This window comes from Gouania willdenowi, chromosome 24 (assembly GCF_900634775.1).
Source record: "Gouania willdenowi chromosome 24, fGouWil2.1, whole genome shotgun sequence".
Lineage (NCBI taxonomy): Eukaryota > Metazoa > Chordata > Actinopteri > Blenniiformes > Gobiesocidae > Gouania > Gouania willdenowi.
The window spans coordinates 21,226,843-21,250,540 of NC_041066.1; the positions used below are offsets into that span (position 1 = coordinate 21,226,843).

The 23,698-nt window shown below is 38.1% G+C and overlaps 3 protein-coding genes across 3 annotated transcripts in view; all 3 read left to right on the forward strand.

Moving 5' to 3' along the window:
* Positions 1-225, forward strand: part of clmnb (calmin b) — a 16,168-nt gene extending 15,943 nt beyond the window's left edge. Inside the window, exon 10 of the mRNA XM_028440341.1 lies at positions 102-225. Coding sequence (XP_028296142.1) covers positions 102-225 — 124 coding nt within the window. The remainder of the gene's footprint in view (positions 1-101) is intronic.
* Positions 226-9,736: 9,511 nt separating this feature from the next.
* LOC114457905 (alpha-1-antitrypsin homolog) lies at positions 9,737-11,731 on the forward strand. The gene is made up of 5 exons (XM_028440046.1): positions 9,737-9,757; positions 9,855-10,474; positions 10,623-10,893; positions 11,024-11,171; positions 11,256-11,731. The coding sequence occupies exons 2-5, from the start codon at positions 9,862-9,864 to the stop codon at positions 11,445-11,447; spliced, it is 1,224 nt and encodes a 407-aa protein (XP_028295847.1). The 5' UTR covers positions 9,737-9,757; positions 9,855-9,861; the 3' UTR covers positions 11,448-11,731.
* Positions 11,732-14,693: 2,962 nt separating this feature from the next.
* On the forward strand, positions 14,694-17,130 carry LOC114458089 (alpha-1-antitrypsin homolog). The gene is made up of 4 exons (XM_028440342.1): positions 14,694-15,249; positions 15,940-16,210; positions 16,697-16,844; positions 16,939-17,130. The coding sequence occupies exons 1-4, from the start codon at positions 14,694-14,696 to the stop codon at positions 17,128-17,130; spliced, it is 1,167 nt and encodes a 388-aa protein (XP_028296143.1).
* Positions 17,131-23,698: the final 6,568 nt, after the last annotated feature.

Genomic DNA, 23,698 nt, shown 5'->3' on the forward strand with positions numbered 1-23,698 from the left:
ACCCGACAACACGATTAAAATAATTGTAATTTTCTTGCTCCTTTATTGAATGTTTTTCCCAAATCAAACTCAGACCTTTGTGTGTTTATCTTTCTTTTCAGTTCCGGGACAGAACTTGCTCTTCGATCTTTGTCGTCCGTCTGTGACATAACTCCACTGGAGCTGGAGCTGCTCTTTGTCCTGTGGATCATGCTCTACTGCTGCCTCATCCTGCACCTCAGCTGAACCCCCTTCACTAACATATTTCCTGCTAAGGAGCCAAACAGCAACACTATAGGGCTGGGCAGACTCTTTATCAGTCTCTGCAAATTCCCTTCATGGCAAAAAAATGAAATAAAATAAAATGCAGATTATGTTTGTTTCTGTCTGCCAGCAGATATCATTTGTAATAAATCCAGTTGTAGCGTCAGATAAACACATAAAAGCTGTAATCCTCATTATTACACACATTTGTTGCTGTCTCATCTCGTTCTGCACACAATATTAGGCATGGTTCTGTTTAATGCTCGGACAAATTAGGATTGCAGTAACTCCTTCCACTTCCAGTGGACATTTACAACCACATGGGGGCATTGCAACAACAGAGCAGCGACTGTTTCTACATCTAGAACGCTTTCTAGTGTCTGACGAGGCCTCCTCTGTGACCTGCTGCTTAATTAGATGCTGCATTGGCATGATGGGATTAATTTAATAATATTACATGAGCACTTTGACATTTCACAGTCTCCTAATGAATCATCTGTGTTGTGAAAAATACGCTGTTATTATGCTTTAATGTCTTCATTTCCACACAACATTACGCCATCTCTTACTCCTGAATGGGCTTTTGCTTGGATTTTTATTATAATACACATGAATGCATTCATTCATTACATAATTATACATTTAAACTTAACATACTTTCCTGAAAAAAAAAACAAAAAAACCAAAACAAATGTCAATACAATTTCTGAGAAGGAATATAAGGGTACTGGTTCACAGGCAACAAAAGTGAAAATATTTAACCATTATACCAAATTACAAACGGACATGATTATTTCAAGAAACTCCTTTTACATAATTGAAAACATATGTTGCTGTTGTAATCATAATTGAATTGGTATTGAGTTCAGATAATTGACTTTGTAGTTGTAATTGGCATGAACATTTTATACAAACTGTCATTTATAATGTAATTAAATGTAAAACTGGGAAACTGTGTTATAGTTCTATGATTTACACATAGGCCTATGTACTAAAAAAAATTATTAAAATATGTTTCATATCAACTTTACCTGTTAGTTCTCTTAAGGGTCATTGTGCCAAAAAAAAAAAAAAAAAAGAAATCTAAGGGTAAACTGACACAAACTGAAACAAGTTCTGATGAACTACGGCCGAGCCCGTGTAACGTATCCGTGCCGAATAGAACGTACCACATTCCCGAGAATTCAATGAAATGACTTGGTTCCACTGAGTAAAACAAATGAAATTGTGCAACGTAAAATGGTAATCTACGTTGAATTGCCTTTGAAACGATATATCACACGACTATGTTCCGATGTATTTAGAAATTACCGGAAAAGGGGTGTGGGACCCCGTCCCCCCCGTCCTTTCAAAAATGTCTCAGAGAGGCTCTTGATATTCGCTCATAGAATATCCATGTCAAATTACAGCGCGATTCAACGAGCATTAACGGAGGAGTAGTCATTTGAAAAATGGGGCCCCCGAGGCACATACGGAGTAGTGGGCCCCATTCATATATTGGTATGTGTCAGTGCAGTACCACCAACTGTCACAATATTTGACTCACAAAAAAATGAGAAAATTACTTTAATGGAAATTGGCTAAAAAAGGGGGGTGGGCCCCTAATGGAATTGTGCGAGGCATAATCGTCATCGACGTTGAATTACCTTTGAAATTATATATCACATGACTATGTTCCCATACATTTGGAAATTACCGGAAATGGGGGATGGGCCCACGGGCCCCATTTTAAAAAAAGGGCTCCGCGCATCTCATCATATTTATACCAAACTGCGTTCCGATATAACAAGAATTAACGGAGGAGTAGACATTTGAAAAATGGGGCCCCCGGGCGCCCATGTGACACGAACAGGGTAATGGGCCTCATTTATATATTGGTATGTGCCAATTATTTGTTACCACTAACCATTGTAATATTTGAGTGGCAAATAAATGAGAAATCAAATTTTGTTATTCTTTAATTTTGGGATCCTTGGGGCACCCCTGGGCCCCAAATCAAAAATCGGGCCCCGAGCATCGATGTGTACACATCCATAGATTATACCTACCAAATTTCAGCCCGATCTGTTCAGGGATAACAGAGAAGTAGCGATTATAACTAGTGTACACAACAACAAGAAGAAGAAGAACAAAGTGAGTGGCTTTTTGAGTTTGGTGGCCCGGCCAAAACAGGCTCAGACGTCCACATCAAAAATATCAATACCAATATTTTCATTGATTAAGAAGCCTAACAAGGTAACCAAGAGATGGAAAAACGAATTAGATGATAGATAATGTTTTTTAGTGTATTTTACAGCTGATTTAAGACAAAACTGACCTGTTATAAGAGATGCTAACAGAACGCTAACACAAGAGGGAAGTATGTGTTTTATGGGCTTTTTTTTAAATTAAAGGCTCAGTAATTGAACTTTAGTAATTGAGAAACTAATTGTAATTGATTTTGGGGGGAAAATACTCATTTTAATCTTAATTGTAGTTGGGAAAAAATGCTGGTCACCTTAATCATATTTGAGTTGTAATTGAACATGGATAATTGAAGACGTGATTTTAATTGAAAAATGTAATTGACCCCAACTCTGCATTTTACTGACTCTGACCCAAATAATTTAAAATCATCAAAATTTACTCATGTTTTCTCATCAAATTATAATAACAAACAGAGAGGGGTTTTAATCCTAATCCGCAATAACATTTAATTTGTCCATAACCTCACAGTCAAAGACCCAGAAGGATATTTCATTATAATAAATATAACAATTAATAAAAACCTATTACAATCGCCAACATCTATGGCCCGAACTCTGACGAGTCATCATTTTTTCACAACTTCTTCTTATTAATCGCCACAACAACACGAACTGTCCAATTATCGTAGGAGGAGATTTTAACAGTTATTGATGCATTCATAGACCAAAGCAATGCCAGAAATAAACTGCACTATTATATTTAAATCAGCATGTGTATCTATTGTACAATATGAAAGACTTTTCTTGGAGGAGCAAAACAAAACGTGCTCTTCAGTTGCATAAGTGTTCAAACTCCATGTTGACCATGTTTAACAAACGAGTATGCACTGGCTGCACTGTCTACCAACACACACATATACAGTGCTGAAACAATTCTAAGAAACTAAAAACAGGCCATCAGCGTTTGCTTAGTGTTCGACCCATGGGTCAAAGGCTCGCCCCAGGGATCGATGGTGTTTCGACACCCACCGCCACCCCCGCACTGAGTCCCACAAACAACACATTACCCAGAGCATGAGTGGGATTGATCCTTACGTACAATCAAGCTGGGATGGCACGAAAAAAAAGTAATGACGACTGGTTTTCTGAGTAATGTGTCCCTGAGTAACTGCAAACCTAAACAATCCAATCACAAAAATCTATGTCAAGGGAACAAAAAGCCAGTCAGCAAGGGCAGCATCAGGCCTCCACTATGGATTTTGAGCTTTAGCGTGACCTCGCCACAAAGGTGAAAGTAATGGACTCACGTAACTGTAATTGAGTTGCTTTCATGAGTACATGTACTTTTGGAGTATATTTCGAAATCAGAAATTTTACTGAGTAAATTAATAATCTTTTTTTGTTTTAAAATGATCAACTGACATTGGGAAACTACAAAAAATTAGATAACCAGACAACAATCAAATGCATCACATCGTAGCCGACCAATCAGATTTAATGTAATGCACGGCAGCAAAACAACATTTAATGCTGTTTTTTTTCGCTCAGTTTTAGAGTTCATAAATGTAGCTATACTTAGAGCCTGATAATTAAAAAAGTAATTTTTGACAAACCTTTAATTTTTTACAGGTGCCTTTGTAGGAAATAACTTAAGAATTCATTTCTAAGTAGACACATGAGATGTTTACTGTATGCAAGGGAACCGTGGCAAGATTTATTACCACAAATAAACATGGGGGGTGAAAGTAACAGGTAACTTTTGTTACTATTTTGTTACTGAGTACTATTTAAATGAGCAAATTTTTACTTGTATTTGAGTATTTTATGTATGACTTACTTGTACTTGAGTACAATTTCAATCAAGTAACACTTCTACTTGAGTAGGATGTATAAGTACTCTTTACATCTCTGCCTAGCCATCACAACTAGCGCCTAGCGTAGCATCCTGCAGCAGCATGATTGCAACATTTTCGCTCTCAAATTCTCAGTTGGTATCCAGGCCTCTGCTGTGGGGATAACACACACATCTAGACGCCTGCACCATATCTGGTCACTGATCTGCAAAAGGTTCTGAGCTTCTAAAAAGTGTAAGGACTTCAGAAAGATGGACCAACGATTTGGAAAGGCTGTGAGTGGCCTTCATTAGGGAACACAAACCTTATGTGCAGACCTCAGATCAATAAACACAAACTTCAATCACTGGGACAAGCAATCATTCTGAGGTGTAAAGAGTATATATATATATATATATATCCAGCACCCTGAGACTGTACGCTAGCCGTAAGGAAGGAGGCCAAGGTCTAGTGAGCGTGAGAGCCACTATCCAGGATGAAACATCCAAGATCCATAAGTACATCAAGGACAAGGCTCCAACAGATGACGTGCTCAGTGAATGTCTCAGTCAATGGGGAACAGAAGATAAGGTGCTGGAGGTTCCATCATGGGAGGACAAGCCCCTACATGGGATGTACCACTGCAACATAACTGAAGTGGCGGATATCAGGAAATTGTACTAGACAGAGCTGGACTGAAGGACAGCACAGAGGCACTCATCATGGCCGCACAGGAGCAGGCCTTGAGCACCAGAGCAATCGAGGCCCAGATCTACCACACCAGACAAGACCCCAGGTGTAGACCGTGCAAAGAGGCCCCTGAGACAATGGTGGTCATCGGGGCACTCGGGGCAGTGACCCCCAAACTGGAAGAGTGGCTACAGCAGATCCCAAGAAATAGACATCAGACATCTTGGTCCAGAAAAGTGCAGTGCTAGGAACAGCAAAGATACTGCGCAGAACCCTCAAGCTCCCAGGCCTCTGGTAGAGGACCCGTAGAGGATATATATATATACAGTAAAAGTAACTAGTTACTTTCACCCGCCCATGGTAATACATCTTGCCATGGTTCCCTTGCATACAGTAAACAACTCATGTATAAACTTAAAAAGAGATTACATTTGGCACAACTTAATTTATTTTCCACAAAAGCATCTGTATAAAATAAAAGGTTTGTCAAAATGTGCAATTCTTTTTAAAAAAATTAAAAAATAAAATAACATCAATGAACTCAAATCAAAATAATAAAAAAAATGACCAGGCTCTAAGTTTATAGCTACATTTATCAACTCTAAAACTGAGAAAATAACCTCCATTCAATGCTGTCTTGGTGCGGTGCATTACGTTTAATCTGATTGGTCGGCTACGATGTGATGCATTTGATTGTTGTCTGGTCATTTCATTTTTTTGTAGTTTCACAATGTTCGTTGATCATTTTGAAACAAAAAATAACAATTTACTCAGCATCGGTTGGGTATAGAAATGTAAGAAATTACTTCATTAAAAAATGAACTTAAGTACAAATGAAATTACTGATTTATAAATATACTCAAAAAAGTACAAGTACCCATAAAAGCAACTCAATTACAGTAACGTGAGTACTTGTAATCTATTACTTTCACCTCTGCTAGCATTGACCGAAGCAAACACAATGATGTCCTTTATAGTATGATATTAATCAATATGAATGAACGTTACTTTCCCTGCTTTGGAACAATCTATTATCTACTTTGTTTTATTTTGATAATCAACTATATACGTGAACAAATTTATCCACTCAGAGCCTTCATGCTAATACTCAACTAATATGCATTTTCTCATTTGGTTGTGTTTGAGTTGACAAGAAAAGTTTTTCATTTGTTTGAAAATCATGCTCATTACTGTACAACTGAAAAGCCTTTTTACTTTACAACTTTATTGTTGATACGTTCATGGAATATGTGAAATTATTAAAAAAAAGTATGCTTTTCATTTATTGTCTACATTTACTCCTGAGTCCAGTGTTAACAACCCCTCTCACACTTCTCTCCATGCATCAGTATCTACTTGATCTATTTGGTGTTTGGTAGGAAGATAAATGATATGGAGCAGTTTCCAAATCAGCAATAATTACGGCCATCTCAAAATCATTGCATGAAAGCATGCGGTATGGGTTCCAACAAGTTGTTACAAGACAGCTTAGAGAAAATCCATGAACACATTGATTGTTGTTTTCAGAGGAAGACAGAATCACACCCCTCACCCCTGACTTTTAACTCAGCAAACCGTACAATTTAGAAATCCTCCAGAGGACTCTGTTACTACAGTTTCTCACTCAGCATGCTTCTCTGCAATATTACAGAGCAAACTGTTGCTCATCCCAAAAGTATTCTCTAATTAAAGAAGGATAGTGTCTCAAAGTAGCAAACTCACATGGGAATAAACGATTGATCCATATTATTCGTCTAGCCGCTACTTTCTGATCACGAGGTAAACTTCATTTTCAAAAAATCTATAAATTTTCACTTAATTAAGATGCTTTGTAAAACAGTGCTTGCAGTGAATGCAACATGGTTGCGGGGACCTTATGCAAGATGCTTTTTGGGGAGCCTAGTTATTGCGTAACTCGATGGAGATTCTTTGCAATGGTCGAACTTCTTGATTAAAGTTATCTGTCAATCATTTTCACAATACCTAATGACACACACTGCGCAACTTTGGAAAAAGATCAGGCCTCGGACTCAACTTTGGAGCCCCGCTGTAGCTCCTGGGGCCCTATGCAAATGCATTATCTATCTATAGACAGAAATGCATATGGCCAGCGCCAAGTGGGCTCCATTACGGACTGGTTGTGATGCAGGGTTGTCTTTGATCCAGATTTTGGCAGTCTGATATTCAGTTACTTGGATCTTGATCATAAACTGATGCTCGCATAAGGACCATGTATTATTACTACATTAACACTACAGTCACGCATGTATTAGGTAGCATTTTCTTCCTCAGAATCACTAGAATGTTACACTCAATTTCCTCACGAGTATTTCACCCAGTTTCATCCAGTTCATCATAGTTACTAGCTATGTTATTTACTTTTGAAACATTGTTGACCTACAGAACATGGTTTGTTTACAGAATCAACGTCTTTACGTCACATCCAAGGAATGGCATTTTTCAGAAAAGTTTCTTTTCAAAGTGTTTCTGAAAGACTTTGCACATCGTTTGTTGATTGGAAACACAAGTGATATTAAAAACCTGTTAAAACATGACTGAAACATTGCTATCACAAAGGTAATTGAGTCTATAACCATAATCTGACTGAAGACAGAAGATCCAGAATTGAAGTAAAAATGCATTTGTTTTTCCCTTTCACTTACTTTACTTTATTGATACTACTGGAATGTTTCCTTAATCATCATTCTAAAGCCTCCTCAGGGGGTTATGCAGGAGGTAGAAGAGTTCAAGTCCCAATACAAGGGTAGAGTTGACTAAACACTGGACTTCTCAGTCTCCTCATGAATGACCTTTGGCAGACTGTTCTTGTTCATTATCTCTAGTGACTTTCAATGCCTCGTCATGCTCATCAGAAACAAAATTGAACCCACAGATGTCTAGACGGCAAGGGACTTCACAATCTACTTTTAATCCGTTTTTTCTCTCTCTTCCCTATTGATGCAAAACTGAACAATCACGCAGAGTCTGAACATTATGAGTGAGTGTCTCCACAAGTTCTTTACAGAGAAAATGGCATTTCCTATTTTGACTTACCAATGGGATTTTGCTTTTTCAAACATTACAGAATAATTCATAGTTTATTTTGCCATCTTTGCAAAATTGTCAAAAGACACTTAAATGGTAGTAATTTATCCTTGTGACTGAATCAATGCTATCTCTGCAAAAAACATAAAACACTTTTCTTCCATTACAAAAGCATTTTCTCTTCTATGATTTTTTTCCCTCTTCGCACTCGGAAACCATTTTCTCTGCTAACATCTCTTTATCGTCTTACGCAGTTATTGGAAATTGCTTCATATGAGGCCTATTTGCCAACACAATAAGAAAGGGCTTATAAAAGACTTTCACATTTTCACATTGTTAGCAGGACATAGAAGCTTTGCGACTTCAGCTAATTTTTGCTTTAGTCACATAGGCACGCCGTGATCTTGTGGCGATATTTAGCTCATTCAGAAAATGATGAATGGAGGAGGGTTTGATGAATGGGACAGCAGATCTATCACAAGTAACAGAAATGTCAGCCAATTAATCAGGTAAGGTCCTTCTGACTCAGCGAGTCCCATTTGTGAGTAGCTACTACAAACTGGGTGAGACCCAACAGGAGACAATCAACAGAGACTAGGTTAGGACATCAATTAGCCACACGAGCTGAGCTGCAAAATGATAGTAATAAGTGTTATCTAATGGGTACTGTTGATGTGAATTAGTATTCAAGGTTTTTATTTTTGACATACTATGATTATATGTCCTTATACTAAATGTCCTATATGTAATAATACATTATCTATCTATCTATCTATCTATCTATCTATCTATCTATCTATCTATCTATCTATCTATCTATCTATCTATCTATCTATCTATCTATCAATAAAGCAAGTAACCTCTGTCTGTCTTTGTGTCTGTCTGAGCTGAGTGTGTGTTCCTCAAATATCTCTGCAGAGTTAATTTAGTTGACTAGCCACACACACACGCACGCACGCACGCACGCACACACACACACACGCGCACACCTTTCTATCTCTCTCAGCAAGCTGCAGATGTATGCTAGCCTATATTACAGTGCTAAATATTAAACCTCCCACTTTTCTATAGCAAGTCATACTTCCTACGGGCACTGCACTCGTAATAAATAACTGACACTAATGCCTGAATAGTAGGTTGATGATGTGAGCTCAAATTAATTTTGAGGTAGAAAAAGTCTTTGTTTGTTGGTATCAGATTTGGAGCTTATGTTCAACAGTTCAGGCAAAAACTTAAATATTGGACATCAATATTTATGAGAAAATTGATGGTGTTATCTTGTTTCCAGAGCTACATTAGTCATTATCCAGAAAAGTGATCATAAAATCACTTCCTTCAACTTGTTCACAGACAGCTGTAAATTAGCTGTTTGCAGTTAAATCACATCTGTGCAGTATCAGGATCAAATAACTGTAGATGCCACTTTCATCTCCCACTGAACGGTCAATGAGGAACAGTCTTCAAAAAGCATGCAAGCTAGGTTTTGTGTGTTTGCACAGCGATGTGTAAGGCTGAAAACACACAGACGTGTTTGCAGATAATGGAGCATTTCTGTCCATCAGCGATCTTTTACCCATTTCTTATGTGGTTTGAATTGTGTTGCATCAGTGGTGATAGCTCAGCCAGGTATTCCTAGCACTGAATAGAGGACAGGTTCTGCTCCGGGTTAATTTTTGACTACTCTGTCAGCTGACTCCTGCAGCATGTGTATATAAGGATACATTCTCTGACAAACTTTCTGCAGCAAAGTGGACTTTGAAGGTAAGTGCATGCATAAAAGGTAAATCTGTTGAGTAATTTCATTTTGCAATGTATAAAAGAAAAGGTTTGATGTGAAGTGGTTATCTCTCTGGGACAGATTAAAGATGCGTCTCCTTGCAAGCTGTGTTGCAGCACTGCTGCTTGCTTTAGCTTTGGCTGACCACCACCACCACCACGAAGACCACAGCCACAATGGAAAAGACCATGAGGAGCCAATGAGTTGCATCAAACTCTCTACTCCAAATGCCAATTTTGCCTTTTCCCTCTACAAAAAGCTAAATGCCGATGCTGCTGCAGGGAAGAACATCTTCTTCTCACCTCTGGGCATCTCCACCGCCCTGTCCATGCTAGCAGTGGGTGCTCATGAAGAAACCCACAAACAGATGTTCTCCACCTTGAACTACGATGCCTTCAATCAGACAGTAGTCAACGAGGGCTACCACCATCTTCTTCACGTGATTGGACAAAACCATCAGCTGGATGTTGGCAACGCTGTTGCCCTGCGTACTGGCTTTGATCCTGTGGAGCAGTTCATGAATGACGTGAAGAACATTTACCATGCAGAACTCTTCAGAGTCGACTTTGCCAAACCCGAAGAGGCTGCAGCTGAGATTAACGAATTCATTGCCAAAAAGACGCACAACAAGATCAACGATATGATAAAAGACTTAGACCCTGAAATGGCAATGGTGCTGATCAACTACATCTCATTCAGAGGTGGGAACACAAAGCAACAAGTACAAAAACACAATGCACACCCAATTCATACAATCCACACACTTATCTTTGCCATATTTGGCGATACAAGTCAGTCATAGCGCAGATGTCTCTATAAGTATTTTTACTCTACCCCCATCTCATACAGGAGAATGGGAGAACCCCTTTGATGGCAACATCACAACAAAGGCAGATTTCCATGTGGATGAGAATACCAAAGTACAAGTCGACATGATGAGGAGAACGGGCCGTTATGACCACTACCATGACCACGAAAACCACACCACCATCATCAGGATGCCCTACAAGGGCAATTCCTCCATGATGATTGTTCTGCCTGATGAGGGAAAAATGAAGGAGGTGGAGGAGCACATGACTTGGGATCACATGATGCATTGGCATGACGCACTCTTCAGGAAGTAAGACAAAAAACCCTATCTTTTCCTTATATTTCTTGTTATGAATCCTTAAAACAACACATTTCTTGAAAAGTGTTTGGGTATTTTTCACCATTACTGATGCTAATTGTGTATTTTTTCTTTCCCGCAGTAATGTCAAAATTTATCTACCCAAATTTTCCATATCTGCTGAGGCCTCTTTGAAAAAACCCCTCATAGAAATGGGAATCGTTGATGCTTTTGATAATAAAGCAGATTTTTCGGGCATCTCTGAAGCGATAAAGCTGAAAGTGTCTAAGGTAGAGTCAAAACTCCTGACACCAAGATGGTATGTTCTTATCATGTCAATAAGTGACCCTTTTTCCCCCCTTCTTCCTCCTCAGGTGTCCCAAAAGGCTATGCTGAGTGTGGATGAAACAGGGACCGAGGCGGCTGCTGCCACCACCATTGAGATCATGCCCATGAGCATGCCAGTAGACATCAAACTGGACAGACCTTTTTTGGTCTTCATCTGTGAGACTACAACAAGGAACCTCCTCTTCATGGGCAAGGTCAACAACCCCACACCCATGTAAAGCTGTCTCTGAGGGCTTTAGTGCTTCTCTGTACACTTCCCAGTAGATGATCTAGGATCTAAAGATACTGTTGAGTTTTGGCAAATGGGAACAGTAGAGACTGGCAGGATGAATTACACAAACTTTCCTTCTCAAAATGAGAGAAATATTTGAGTATTTGGAATTTGGTTGATTTTGTATGCTTGAATACATATCAGTGTCTGCAGTTCGGTGCCAAGAGGAGTGCCTGTTGTCCTTTTACTGCTTTAACATGCTCTCGGAATAAAGTGAATAAAGACCTTCAACGTTTACCGTTTCAGCTTAGTTTTCTACTTGGATACAAAATAAATGTGATGGAACAACCCTAAATGTGTCAGTATCCTAACAACTATCAGCATTGCCAATAAATAATTCCCACTCCACTGATATAAGACACTGATTGAACCAACACACAATGGTTTTGGGTACAAGTTCACAATGATCTTTCTAAACAAAAGAGTAATGGTGAGAAATTTCCCATGTGAAGGGATTCATTCAAGAGAGTATCACAATGAAGACCCATTTTTGACTACTAGTCATGTCCAACGGCTAGTACATCAACATATTATTGTAATGCATTACAAAATAACTTGTTAATCCAAACACTGCTGGACCTGAACCCTTGATTTTCCTGAGAAGTAAAGTAGAAAACAGGCTACTAGTATAAACTGTCTGTCAGAGGACTAGTAAAGAACTCTGCTGTAATGTGAAGCTGGTAAAGCATGGCTGAGGGACCTCCATCCTCAGGCTGAACAAGCACTAAACACATCCCAAACACACCAATGGAGCTGTTTTACTGTGGAATTCATGGAAGGCATAAATCATTGTTATTTATTTGAACATTTATTGGTTATATTCACCAAGTTTTATTAGGTTTGGGATTTGAGCAAACTCTAAAATGCAGTTGTACTTCCATAAAACCCTTACGTTTCTACCTTTAAAAATTTCTAGTGTCACAATAACGGTTGTAAGAAACCGAGTAAGATGTTACCAAAAATGTATTTGATTGGATATTCTCTCCTTGTCTATCAATTGTTTTACAAAGATGTTAAAACCTTTACTTCTACACTGCCTGCCTTTTTCTTACACACTGGGTACTATTAATGTGTTTTTATGGTCATGGTTAATTTAGTGTTTGAAAATAAATATGTGCATAAGTATGTTGTTTGATAGGTTTTACTAAAATGTCTGAGAGAATTATATTAATATCTTAGAATTTTGCTAAATTTGTCCCTTCGTGAACACAAGATGCTAACAAAGCATGGCATTGACTCAGTTGTGTAGTATGAGCAAAGATCACCTCACCTAAACACATATCGTAGTAATCTTTGTTGATTAATAATTGCTGAGTCATCCTTTAGTTTATTGACTTGCTCGATCCAGTGAGAGTTAATCACCAATGTACGAAATCTGGATCGTTCATTCATGTCCTCGATGTCGACTTAACTTCATCGTAATTATCTTGGATCTATCATACAGAACAAGACAAACTCAAACACTTCCTCATATGGTCCTTTTAGAGACTATCCGTGTAAACTGGAGAACCAGAGAAAAACAAGTTTCTTAGGGAAACTATGTAAACCATATTCTGGTTCTGGGTGGATTTGAATCTGTTTTAGAGCGTAGGAAAAAAGATAAATTGGTTCAATAATCCAATTGGACCAATTGCGTCATATACTGAATACAGTATGCTCCAACATTCCCTTAGGCTGTTGCAGTATGAAGTCTAAGACATTTTAAGATATTGAATGCTGGTATATAAATAAATAAAAAAGGTAGTAACGTTTATAGTGTAAATAAAAAAAGGAAATAATTTCATTATTATATAATCACATCTTTGTATCAGATCAATGAAGTGTCTATGGTGAACCCGTTCTCACACAATTAATCAGCTGGCATACTCTGTTCCCTGTATCCTTGGTATTAACTACACCTATGAAAGAGAGATGAATGGAAATTAATCTACACCATGAAAGCACAAAACATCATAAAAATGGACTGAAAATAGAGGATTTAGGAATGAATTAGTCTCCTTAGTAACGTAATGGCTTACTGAAACATTGCAAAATACATCCAAATGATTGAATTCAACAAGATCTAAGAAATTCTTAGGTTTATGGGTCTGACCCTCAAGTTTTACTCCATAGATGTAATATAAAGAATAAACAGTTATTGCAAAGCTCGGACGGCCAAGTGAGTGGGAGCTGGGATGAGAGTCAGTATATTATATTATGTATTGTTTACTTTATATTATTTTATATATTATATCATTTTTCTATTTGTATTTATATATAACCTCTATTGTTGTATTATCATATTTTATCTCCTTCCTTGCACAATTTTGGGTATTGTGAGTGTTGCCTTCTGTTGTTTTTTTTTCTTGCACTTTATCTGAGCTGTAATGACAGTAAATTTCACCACTGCAGGATCAATAAAGTTACTCTACTCCACTCTAAGTACCTTGGGATCTTGTTCAAGAGTGGCACGAATGAATGCATGAATAAATGTGGGGGTGAATGTGGTTGATATTGTAAAGCTACTTCTGTGGGAAATAAAACACTATACAAGTCAAGCCCATTTACCATTTTGCAGCCAAAAATCTGAGTAAACACTAGTGCATACACACATTGTTCTGTCCCCCAACAAAACAGTTTTGCATTCTCTGTAACATACTGTGGCAAAGTGAAAGTTTTTAGAAAGATATTTCAGCACAAATGGAGAATGTAAAGACATTTAAAAGACGTTTGGACATGATTCCGTTTTCTTTCTTCAAATCTAGTCACAACCTTGTATTTAATTTTTCTCATATCTCTTGACTGAGTGGTTTTGGATGAGCAAAGGTAATTTCCCTTGCGCTCAATGTTAATGATTAATAGGCTAGTACGTAAGTCGACTATATATGTGTATAATGGGAAAGTTCCTGTTAACTGCATGAAAGGAAGCATTCATGGTAAGACTCGGCTTTCTCTAAATATGATTCAGTCTTTTTATATTGTTGCGAGACAGGTTAGTTTTACCCTACTGATGATGTGTTGTTGCAATAGTAATAAGTAAGGATGGAGAACTATTTTGTTGGTTTTAAAGAACATTACTTTGGAGGTCATAAAAAAGAACAGCGATGCAGTGTATTATGGGGAGATTTTAACCTTTTCTCCAATGACTTTCCTTCCGTATGAACAGATGGCAAAGATGTATGGTGTCTATCAAAGTTGGGCACTTGTAGCAGTAATGGTTTCTGTAGTCTGGGCAGACCATCACCAACATGAAGAGAATAAGCCAAGCTACAAGATACTCTCCTCTCCCAATGCTGACTTTGCCTTTGCACTTTATAAAAGCTTGAATACTAGAACTCCTGCTGGGAAGAACATCTTCTACTCACCTCTGGGTATCTCCACTGCTCTGTCCATGGTGTCCACCGGTGCTCGGGGTGACACCCAACAGCAAGTGTTCTCCAGCCTGGGCTACAGCGCACTCAACCAGACTCAGGTCAATGAAGCCTATGGAAACCTTTTCATGCACGGATATAGTAGGGATAACCTGAAGCTGGATGTTGGCAATGCGCTCGCCGTGCGCTCGGGCTTCAGTCCCATGGAGAAGTTTCTGACCGACATCAGATCTTACTACTCAGGTGAAATCTTTAACGTGAACATGGATAGACGTGCTGAGGCTGTGGCCGAGATCAACGCACACATCGCAAACAAGACCCGGAACAAGATCAAAGACATGGTGAAGGATTTAGACACCAATATGACCATGGTGCTCATGAACTACGTCTACTTCAAAGGTAAGAAACAAATGGCCAAACTTGTGTCTTATTTTGAGCCTTCGTGATGCATGTCATGATCCACCTAATGGTACATCTTGGACTCATTTATCATTCGGAGAGACAAAACTATATAAAAAACCCTTATGAACCAATCACTTCAACTTACAAATTTTCACTAACAACACAGTTAACTAATAAAGTATTAACCTGTATTTTTACATCATAGAGAATGATTTCCATGTTGAAAAAAGTTTTTGCTTACTTCACTCAACTTGTTTGAATGCAGTTCTTTAAGAACTGAACATTTAATAACTTGAAAATATTTAGTTTTTGCTATAGTTAGCATCAGTGCTATAGCAAACTAGGCTGGCTAAAAACTCCCCTCCATGCCCGTAGGTGGCAGTAGGTAACTAGCATAGCTGTAATGTTCTATTTTGCAAATTGTTTAGTCTGGTTTTAAAAGTAATGCAAACAATGCTTCAAATAGAATATGTACCTTCAGAAAATTTGGTATATGGTGACTTAAAACATGTTTAGCTTTATTTGAATTTTGAAGCATTTGACTCTAAATTGTGTAAAAATAGAATGGAGTTGAAATACAAAATGTGTGATATCTCTCAATAACTTGCCAAAAAATATATTCCGAAACCATTTTTTATTTACATCCAACATGCATGTTAAGTAGTGATTGCATTCAACATCTTACAGGACTTTGGCAGAAACCCTTCAACCAGGATGATACCAGGAAAGCAAACTTCCACGTCAACACCACCACCAAAGTCACAATCGACATGATGAAGAGGACTGGACACTACAAAGCCTACTGGGATAACGGCAACCACACCACCGTCATCATGCTGCCATACAAGGGCAATTCCACCATGATGGTCGTCCTCCCTAAAGAAGGGAAGATGAAGGAGGTGGAAAACCTCATCAGCAGGGACTCCATCAGACACTGGAGAAAGTCGGTCTCTACCAGGTAAGACACAATTAACCACATCTATTCTTTAAATTCCAAACCCAGCACCAAATTACAATTACAATTACAATTGATGGTTTTTATAACGCTGTGGTTCTCAACTGGGTCAGACCCAAAAGTGGGCCAGGAACTAGCTTTTTGTGAGTCATGGGCATTATGAAGCACAAACATTTCAAGAAAAAGACTTATTGGCTTGCAGAATAAGAATATATATAAAGATGCATGATTTATCACTACACAAATTTGGTAGTGAAGTCCTCCAATAGTCTTCATCTTGACTGGTCTGCAAGCTCAGTGATCTGAGAATGGTCATGTCACAGTACTTAATATTTGGCACCAGGTCATCAAGTCCAAATCCCACCACCAATGAATTAACTCTAACTCCACCATATATTTATTCGCTGTTTGTTTTGATCACATAATTTATCTGCAACAATCATATTGAGTCCCAAATCCAAATCAGTGCTATTTTTCTGTCATTTCAAGGTATGTGGAACTTATAATGCCAAAGTTTTTCGTTTCGGCTGACGCTTCCCTGAAGGAGATTCTGAAAGAAATGGGTATGACCAAAGCATTTGAGAACACCGCGGACTTCTCTGGCATTTCCAACAAGGTCAAAATCAAATTATCAAAGGTGGGTAAACCTTTTTTCAGAAGTGGATGGTAGTTAAAATAAAGAGCGTTTATTTAGCTGCTCCTCTAACTACGTGTTGCACTTACGTTCTCAGGTATCCCACAGGGCTACGCTGAGCGTGACAGAGAAGGGAACAGAAGCAGCAGCTTCCACCGTAGTGGAGTTCACGTTGCACAGTTTGCCACCAACTGTCAGAGTCAACAGACCTTTTTTGGTTTTTATACTGGAAAGCGTAACTGATAGCATTCTCTTCATGGGCAAGATTAACAATCCTGCTGATGTGTAAATGTGAAGAATCATTAAACTAAGGTATGCATTCACTGTCGAGGAAAAGCATAAAAAAACAAAAAACTAGGTTTTAAACTTGCTGGAGAACTTCATTGCACTCAGTCTTATATCTCTTAAAAATCTATTTCAAATAAATGCCAGTCCTTCATTTCTAGTGTTGTGACAATGTCGGTGTAGAGCATTATGCACTGTACACTGTGCAAAGTATTCAGGACACTTGTATTTTTGTGTATGAGGAGCTATTGTCATGCATTAGAGGTAAGTAAAGTGAGTGCAGCACAATGGCTTGCAGTATTAAGTTGAAGACGATACCCAAGACTTTGCTATATGCTGTATATCTTAGAAGACGTACATGAATTGTAAACTGCATGAGCAGCAATCTAGTTTCTGATCACGTATAGAAGGACAAAGGTGAAACCAAGCAAAGATTCAAACAAAAAACAAACATGACATAAAGTTCTATGTTGTTGACAGACTCAAAAAACCATCCAGTTCTCTAATGTACTCACGTCTCTCTTCTTGAAAAGAACACAATGGTTACTTTATTATATATCTCTACTCTCAAAAGGTAAATAAATGATTTATACCAGTGTTTTTTTGTCTCTGATTGCATTGTTTATCACATAATTTGAGTCCCTGAGAAAAATGTCCTTCTGAATTTATTTTTTGAGGCTAAAGTCGAGTGTTTTTAAGCATTTTTCAAACAAACCTACTTCAGGTTGTGCCCTCTCATTTTGTTACAATAAGAAATCAGAGTTGATCAGACAGGAGAATGTTAAAGGTTGTTCTTATGTGCTGATGAACATAAATTTGTCAAGTGATGCCTTTGTTTTCAAATCTCTTTCTTGCAGACCTTGGGTCAGCGTATAAGAGACACCGCTGGACAACTATGTCGTTGGGTAACATTTGAGTTTTGACCCAAAGATGTTTGACCTGAGGGCCGTCAGCCTCACACAACTCCATCACTGTCCTTTGATCGGTCAATAGTGGGGTTGCTGGAGAGTGCGTTGCATCATCAGAACACAAACACCTCTCAACGGTCAGAGCCCATGCTCAACAACTTGTGCTCAGAACACGAGTAAGATGTAAGATCCATTAAACAACAGGTCATGCAGCATTATCAGTATTTTGTTTGTTAAGAATATTAAATATCAAATTGATGCCCTGCCACACACACATCATTGTGTTCTTCTGTGGACTGTTACATTTGGATCTGTTCAAACTCAATCATCTACTTAGGTTTTCCTTTATGGCCTCAGCAAGTCTCGTTGGTATTTAACACTTGGTCCTTTTTTTATTGGAAATTGAACCCTGTCTCTAACATTTACGACTCTAACCAACTGTTAGGGATAAAGACATAAACAACCATTTCGGAACATGGATGGAAGGCTATATTTTTCAGATAACACACCTTCAAAGTAGCAAAACGGCCAAAATACCAACGCTGAAGTTTTGTCCTGGTCCACCCCTGGCTTTATCTCTTAAGGATTTCACATTAATCCATAACAATACATTTTAAAGTATTCCTGACCATAAATGAAAATGCCTTCACTCATTTGTGAATGTAGAACACAATAGCCCTGGTGCACGCTGGGATACGTTCCCACACACCCACGCTGTGCGATGTAAAGTGATAGGTTGCTGTAAGTGCTAAACAGATGGCTCATGAGTATATACAAAGGGAACGCACTGATTCATCTCTCCTCTGGTGGTTAATTGTTGCTCGTGGCACATTTGAAATCTTTGCTTTGCAAAATAAAGCTTCAAAAATATATCACTGCAATTATGCAAACTACGTTACAGAGTTTTTCTCAGATGTAACTTTATGAAAACATCACAGATTTAACAAAGACGTCGGAACCTGTGCAATAACACATGTTCATTAGTGTGGAGTTTTCATGGCTCTCTTCACCTTCACCACTGAAAATCTCCCAGATCCGCAGGTTGTCATCCCTGCCTGTGGAAAGATCAAACGCATTGGTGTGCTGCAAATCAAGACACGACGTGACACATTGTGAAGTGGGCGTCTGCAGTGTGTTTGCTGTCAGGTGCAGGCTGTTGAAAAATCTGAATACCACTTATTTTAGCGCGCTGCTCCCACACTGAGCCTCATTTTATGAGAACTGAAGAGGAAGAAGATCTCACAGCAGGGGCGTATGAATGAAAAGTGAGCTGATATAATAAGTCTTCTTTCTATTACATTTCAGTGTAGTGCACATTAATGACATTCAGCTGGAATGTCTAAAAAGGGAAAGCACATTTTGAATTCTGTTTGTGTGCTCGCACATATTGCTGTATCCATGATGTGAGGTTGATCGTTGGAAATAATCAGTGTTTTTTTTTTTCTCTGCACAGCTCCTGTAAAGGTGAATTTACACACACTCTTTCTGATCTCAACCACCTTTGATATAAACCACCATCAGACTTTAGTTAATCATTAAAATTCACCAACAGACTGAACAGAACATGCAGTTATTCTAAAGGTTGGGGAACTCTCCATAATAATAACAATTATGGCTTGGATTTATTTAAGGAGACTCAAAGCAAGTTACGAAAACCGTTATTCATTCACACCAGTCATACCAGTGTTGGTAAGTTACATTGTAGCCACAGCTGCCCTGGGGCATAGGGGAGAGTGGGGTACATTAAGCCACCCCTTGTTGCTCGGAAATGGTAAAAAAAACATTGATCATCTGACCACATATTTAGGAGGAAGGCGTTATTTCATGGAGTTTTAATCTTGAAAGTGAATTTAATCAATCATAACTTTAATGAGAATTGTGTTTTGATTGAAATGTATCATTTTACATTTGTTTTATACATCAATTGTGGTATCTATAAGCTACAACATGAACCTATAAACCTATAGCTATGGGGACTAATCAAACTTTTTTTGGACATGCTATATTTTCCAAACTATATTCCAAAATATATGCAGATATAACAGTTAGTGACAAAACTATGATTGCTTTGATGTAGTTATCTAAATATAAAAAATGGCTCATCTTATCCCGCTCTCTCCCCTACTGAAACCCCCAACCCTTTGGCTATTATCTTCACACCTGAATACTTAATATTTCAATATGAGGGATTACGATTAGAATATTTGTAGCTGATCTAAATCTTTTCATTTGTTTTATGGTAAATATTAAGTAATATATTATGTATGTATAAATACAATGTGTGTTTATCTTCCTTAACCAGTTATTGAGCCAACTAAACTAAGACAGAGGTCTTCAACAATATTTTCCAAAGGGCCAGAATTTTCTTATTAGGCAATGTGAGTGCCTGATACTCATACATGAACAAAATTAAAATAATTCCCTTTTAAAACGTTATTGTTTGATTATTATTTATTCAACAATTATTTTATCTATTTTTAAATGGTAAATGGATTTTATATAGCGCTTTATCACCACACTGTAACAGTCTCAAAGCGCTTTACATATCAGCGCATTCACCCATTCACTCTCACATTCACACACCAGTGGGACCGGACTGCCATGCAAGGCACTAGTCGACCACTGGGAGCAACTTAGGGTTCAGTGTCTTGCCCAAGGACACTTCGACACATAGTCAGGTACTGGGATCGAACCCCCAACCTCTCGATCAGAAGACGACCCACTACCACCTGAGCCACGGTCACCCGTAAGTTTATTAAAATCTTGTCCTGTGTTAGAAGACTATTACTAAAATTGCGTGGAGTTCATAATTTGCACTCGGTTTAAATGTACAAAAGTTTGGTTTTGGGGGTATAATTTGGTGGAAGTTGCAAATCTGTTGCCCATATGGTTGATTTGTTGGTAATTTTACATCATTTTAGCGCTACCTTTTAGATTATCGGCCTACTTTTGCAGCTGAGGCAGTCTGACAGGGCATTGGAGCTTTGTGCAAAATTTGGTGATTGTTCATGCCTGGGAAGTAGGATTTCCTAAGAAGAAGAAGAAGAAGAAGAAGAAGAAGAAGAAACAGCACAGAAAAGCAAAGTTAAAAACCTTTTAAACATCCAACAACTAAAATCGTTCACTCAGAATTCAGTGGAGGTTAGTCTCATTCTCTCTCACACACACACACACACACACACACACACACACACACACACACACACACACACACACACACACACACACACACACACACACACACACACACACACACACACACACACCAGCAGGTGACACTGTTGAGCTACTGTGGCGTCCCTCCTTTCCATTGTTCACTCAGTGTTCCTCTGCCTTGAGTTTGTAATTTAGACCTGAATTAAAGCCCAGCCGCCCCTTCTTTCACTGCTCTACTTTACACATCAAAGTGGACTGAGCTGAATGCTTGGAAGGTCATGGAAAAGCTCACTTCCCTATCATCTGGCATCATCTTTGTGCTGTGTGCACCACAGGCTATATAAGCCAGTGAAAAAAAAAAACCAGTCACATTTATCCAGACTGGAGTATGTTTTAAAAGATAATTGGGCTGCAAAAAAAGGTCTTAAAAAGCAGAATCCGAATGTTCAATCTGTCATTGTAGATGAAAGAAATGTGAGCCAACGTCATATATTGATAATTCATTTATAAATGCAATTACAGCGAGATGGAGCCATTTACTTAGGCAATCATAGATTGAAATTCAAGATCAGCATTAGTGTGGAAATGCATCCGTCAAAGCAGATGGTGACAGAACAGGAACAAAACCCTGCTGTGCCGACGATAAAACCCACAATGCACAGCAGCGTTGCATCCATTTAACACACTAAACAAGTTGATACGACCTCCTTAAATGTGCATCAAAGCTTCAGACGCCGGCGACAGGTTGACAGGTGGAAGAAGCTTCAGCATCAAAGATGAACAATGAGGAAACTGATCACGTTTATTATTCACGCTGCGTTCCCACACAGCGAGGACATCCTACCACTGTTTGATTCTGTTTTAGTCATATAGGCTGTGTTCAAAATGTCATACTAACATATTACTCATACTAAGTTTGACGTCAAAATTAGTATGTAGTGCGTTTACATTAGAAAGTATGAAAAAATTGAGTATGTGAGAAATACCTGGACGTATACTATATCGGGACTATATCAAGTATGCACGGTGGACACACTAGTCATACTCAACTGCTCCATGAGGCATTGCGAGTGGAATGTAAAATATTTCCAGCGAGATTCATTTTGGCTTCTTTTTGAACAGTATGTTAAGTTGAGGTTTCGACTGTCAACTGTCAGAGGAGTTCTCTGACGAATCAAAGGCGATAAAAATTTCCTGGAAAAAACCTTGTCTGAATTAACGAAACCTCAACTTAGCATACGGTTCAAAAAGAAGGCAAAATGAATCTCGCTGGAAATATTACATGGAAGTGAAACTTCAAGGGAACCATCAAAGGCGATCAGCAGAACTCCTTTGATGATGACTGGCAGTTGAGAGTTGAAACATATCGGGAGATTAAACATTTCCTGATAAACTTCGTCTGAATGACCGAAACCTCATCTTAACAGGATGTAAAATCATCCTGGGACCGGCTAAAAAAAAAAAAGCTAAAAATTTAAACATCAAGCATCTCTTATTTTCTTCTATTAGTTTTTATCGCTTTTGTAAATAGGGCTCTTGTTTTGAAGTCAACCGGAAGGTTTCCGAAAATCTCCAAAATGCTGCATTGAAATGTGTATACGTGAGAGATATTTAGCCTCAATGTGCTTTAGGTTTCTGTTGTTGTAGGTTTGAAATGCATCTTGGGAAAATTGGAAGCATACGTGACATTTCGCACACAGCCATAGTCTTTTGACTAAAATGCAGTTTTAGTCAAAATTTTGTGTTCAAGACTACTTCAGATATAGCCTTTAAAATTAGTTTAGTTCCTATTGCAGACATAGGCAACTTGCAGCCCGGGGGGCCACGTTCGGCCCTCTATCTAATTTTGTGCGGTCCCCAAAGTATATGTACAAATTGACAGAAAAATACACAAAACAAGAGCAAGAATACTTTAAAAAACACGTGAAAAACAAGTGAAAAACGCAGAAAATATTCCAAAATCACACAAAACTACTACAAAAATGAACAAAACAACAACAGTAATATGCAAAATTGTTAAGAAAAATACATAAAATTGCAAAAAATGACTGCAAAAGTACACCAAAAGACAAGAGAAACATGAAAAATGACTCCGCAAACCTACAGACTAACAAGCAAGCAAAGCGACAACTGGAAAAAATGACAGCACAAATACACAATATGACTCCACAAAACTAATATTTTACAGGAAAAATGCCTCACAACGAGCAAGACAACAACAAACATACACAGAATGAGAGAAAAACACACAAAATTACTATAAAACCTTATTGTTCTTTTCTGTATTAATACTCAGATTGACCATTATTGTAAATACTGATATGAATGTTGATCATGTGGCCCTACAATCAAACAAAGTTGACCCCGCCTTCCACACATCAAAAGCAGTTTTGATTGGATACCTTACTAACTAACTTACCTTACCATACTAACTTTGTCTTGATTGGATTGTATTGTTTTGTTTTTATTACTGTGTATGTTTTTTTTTTTTTTTTTTTTAATTTAATC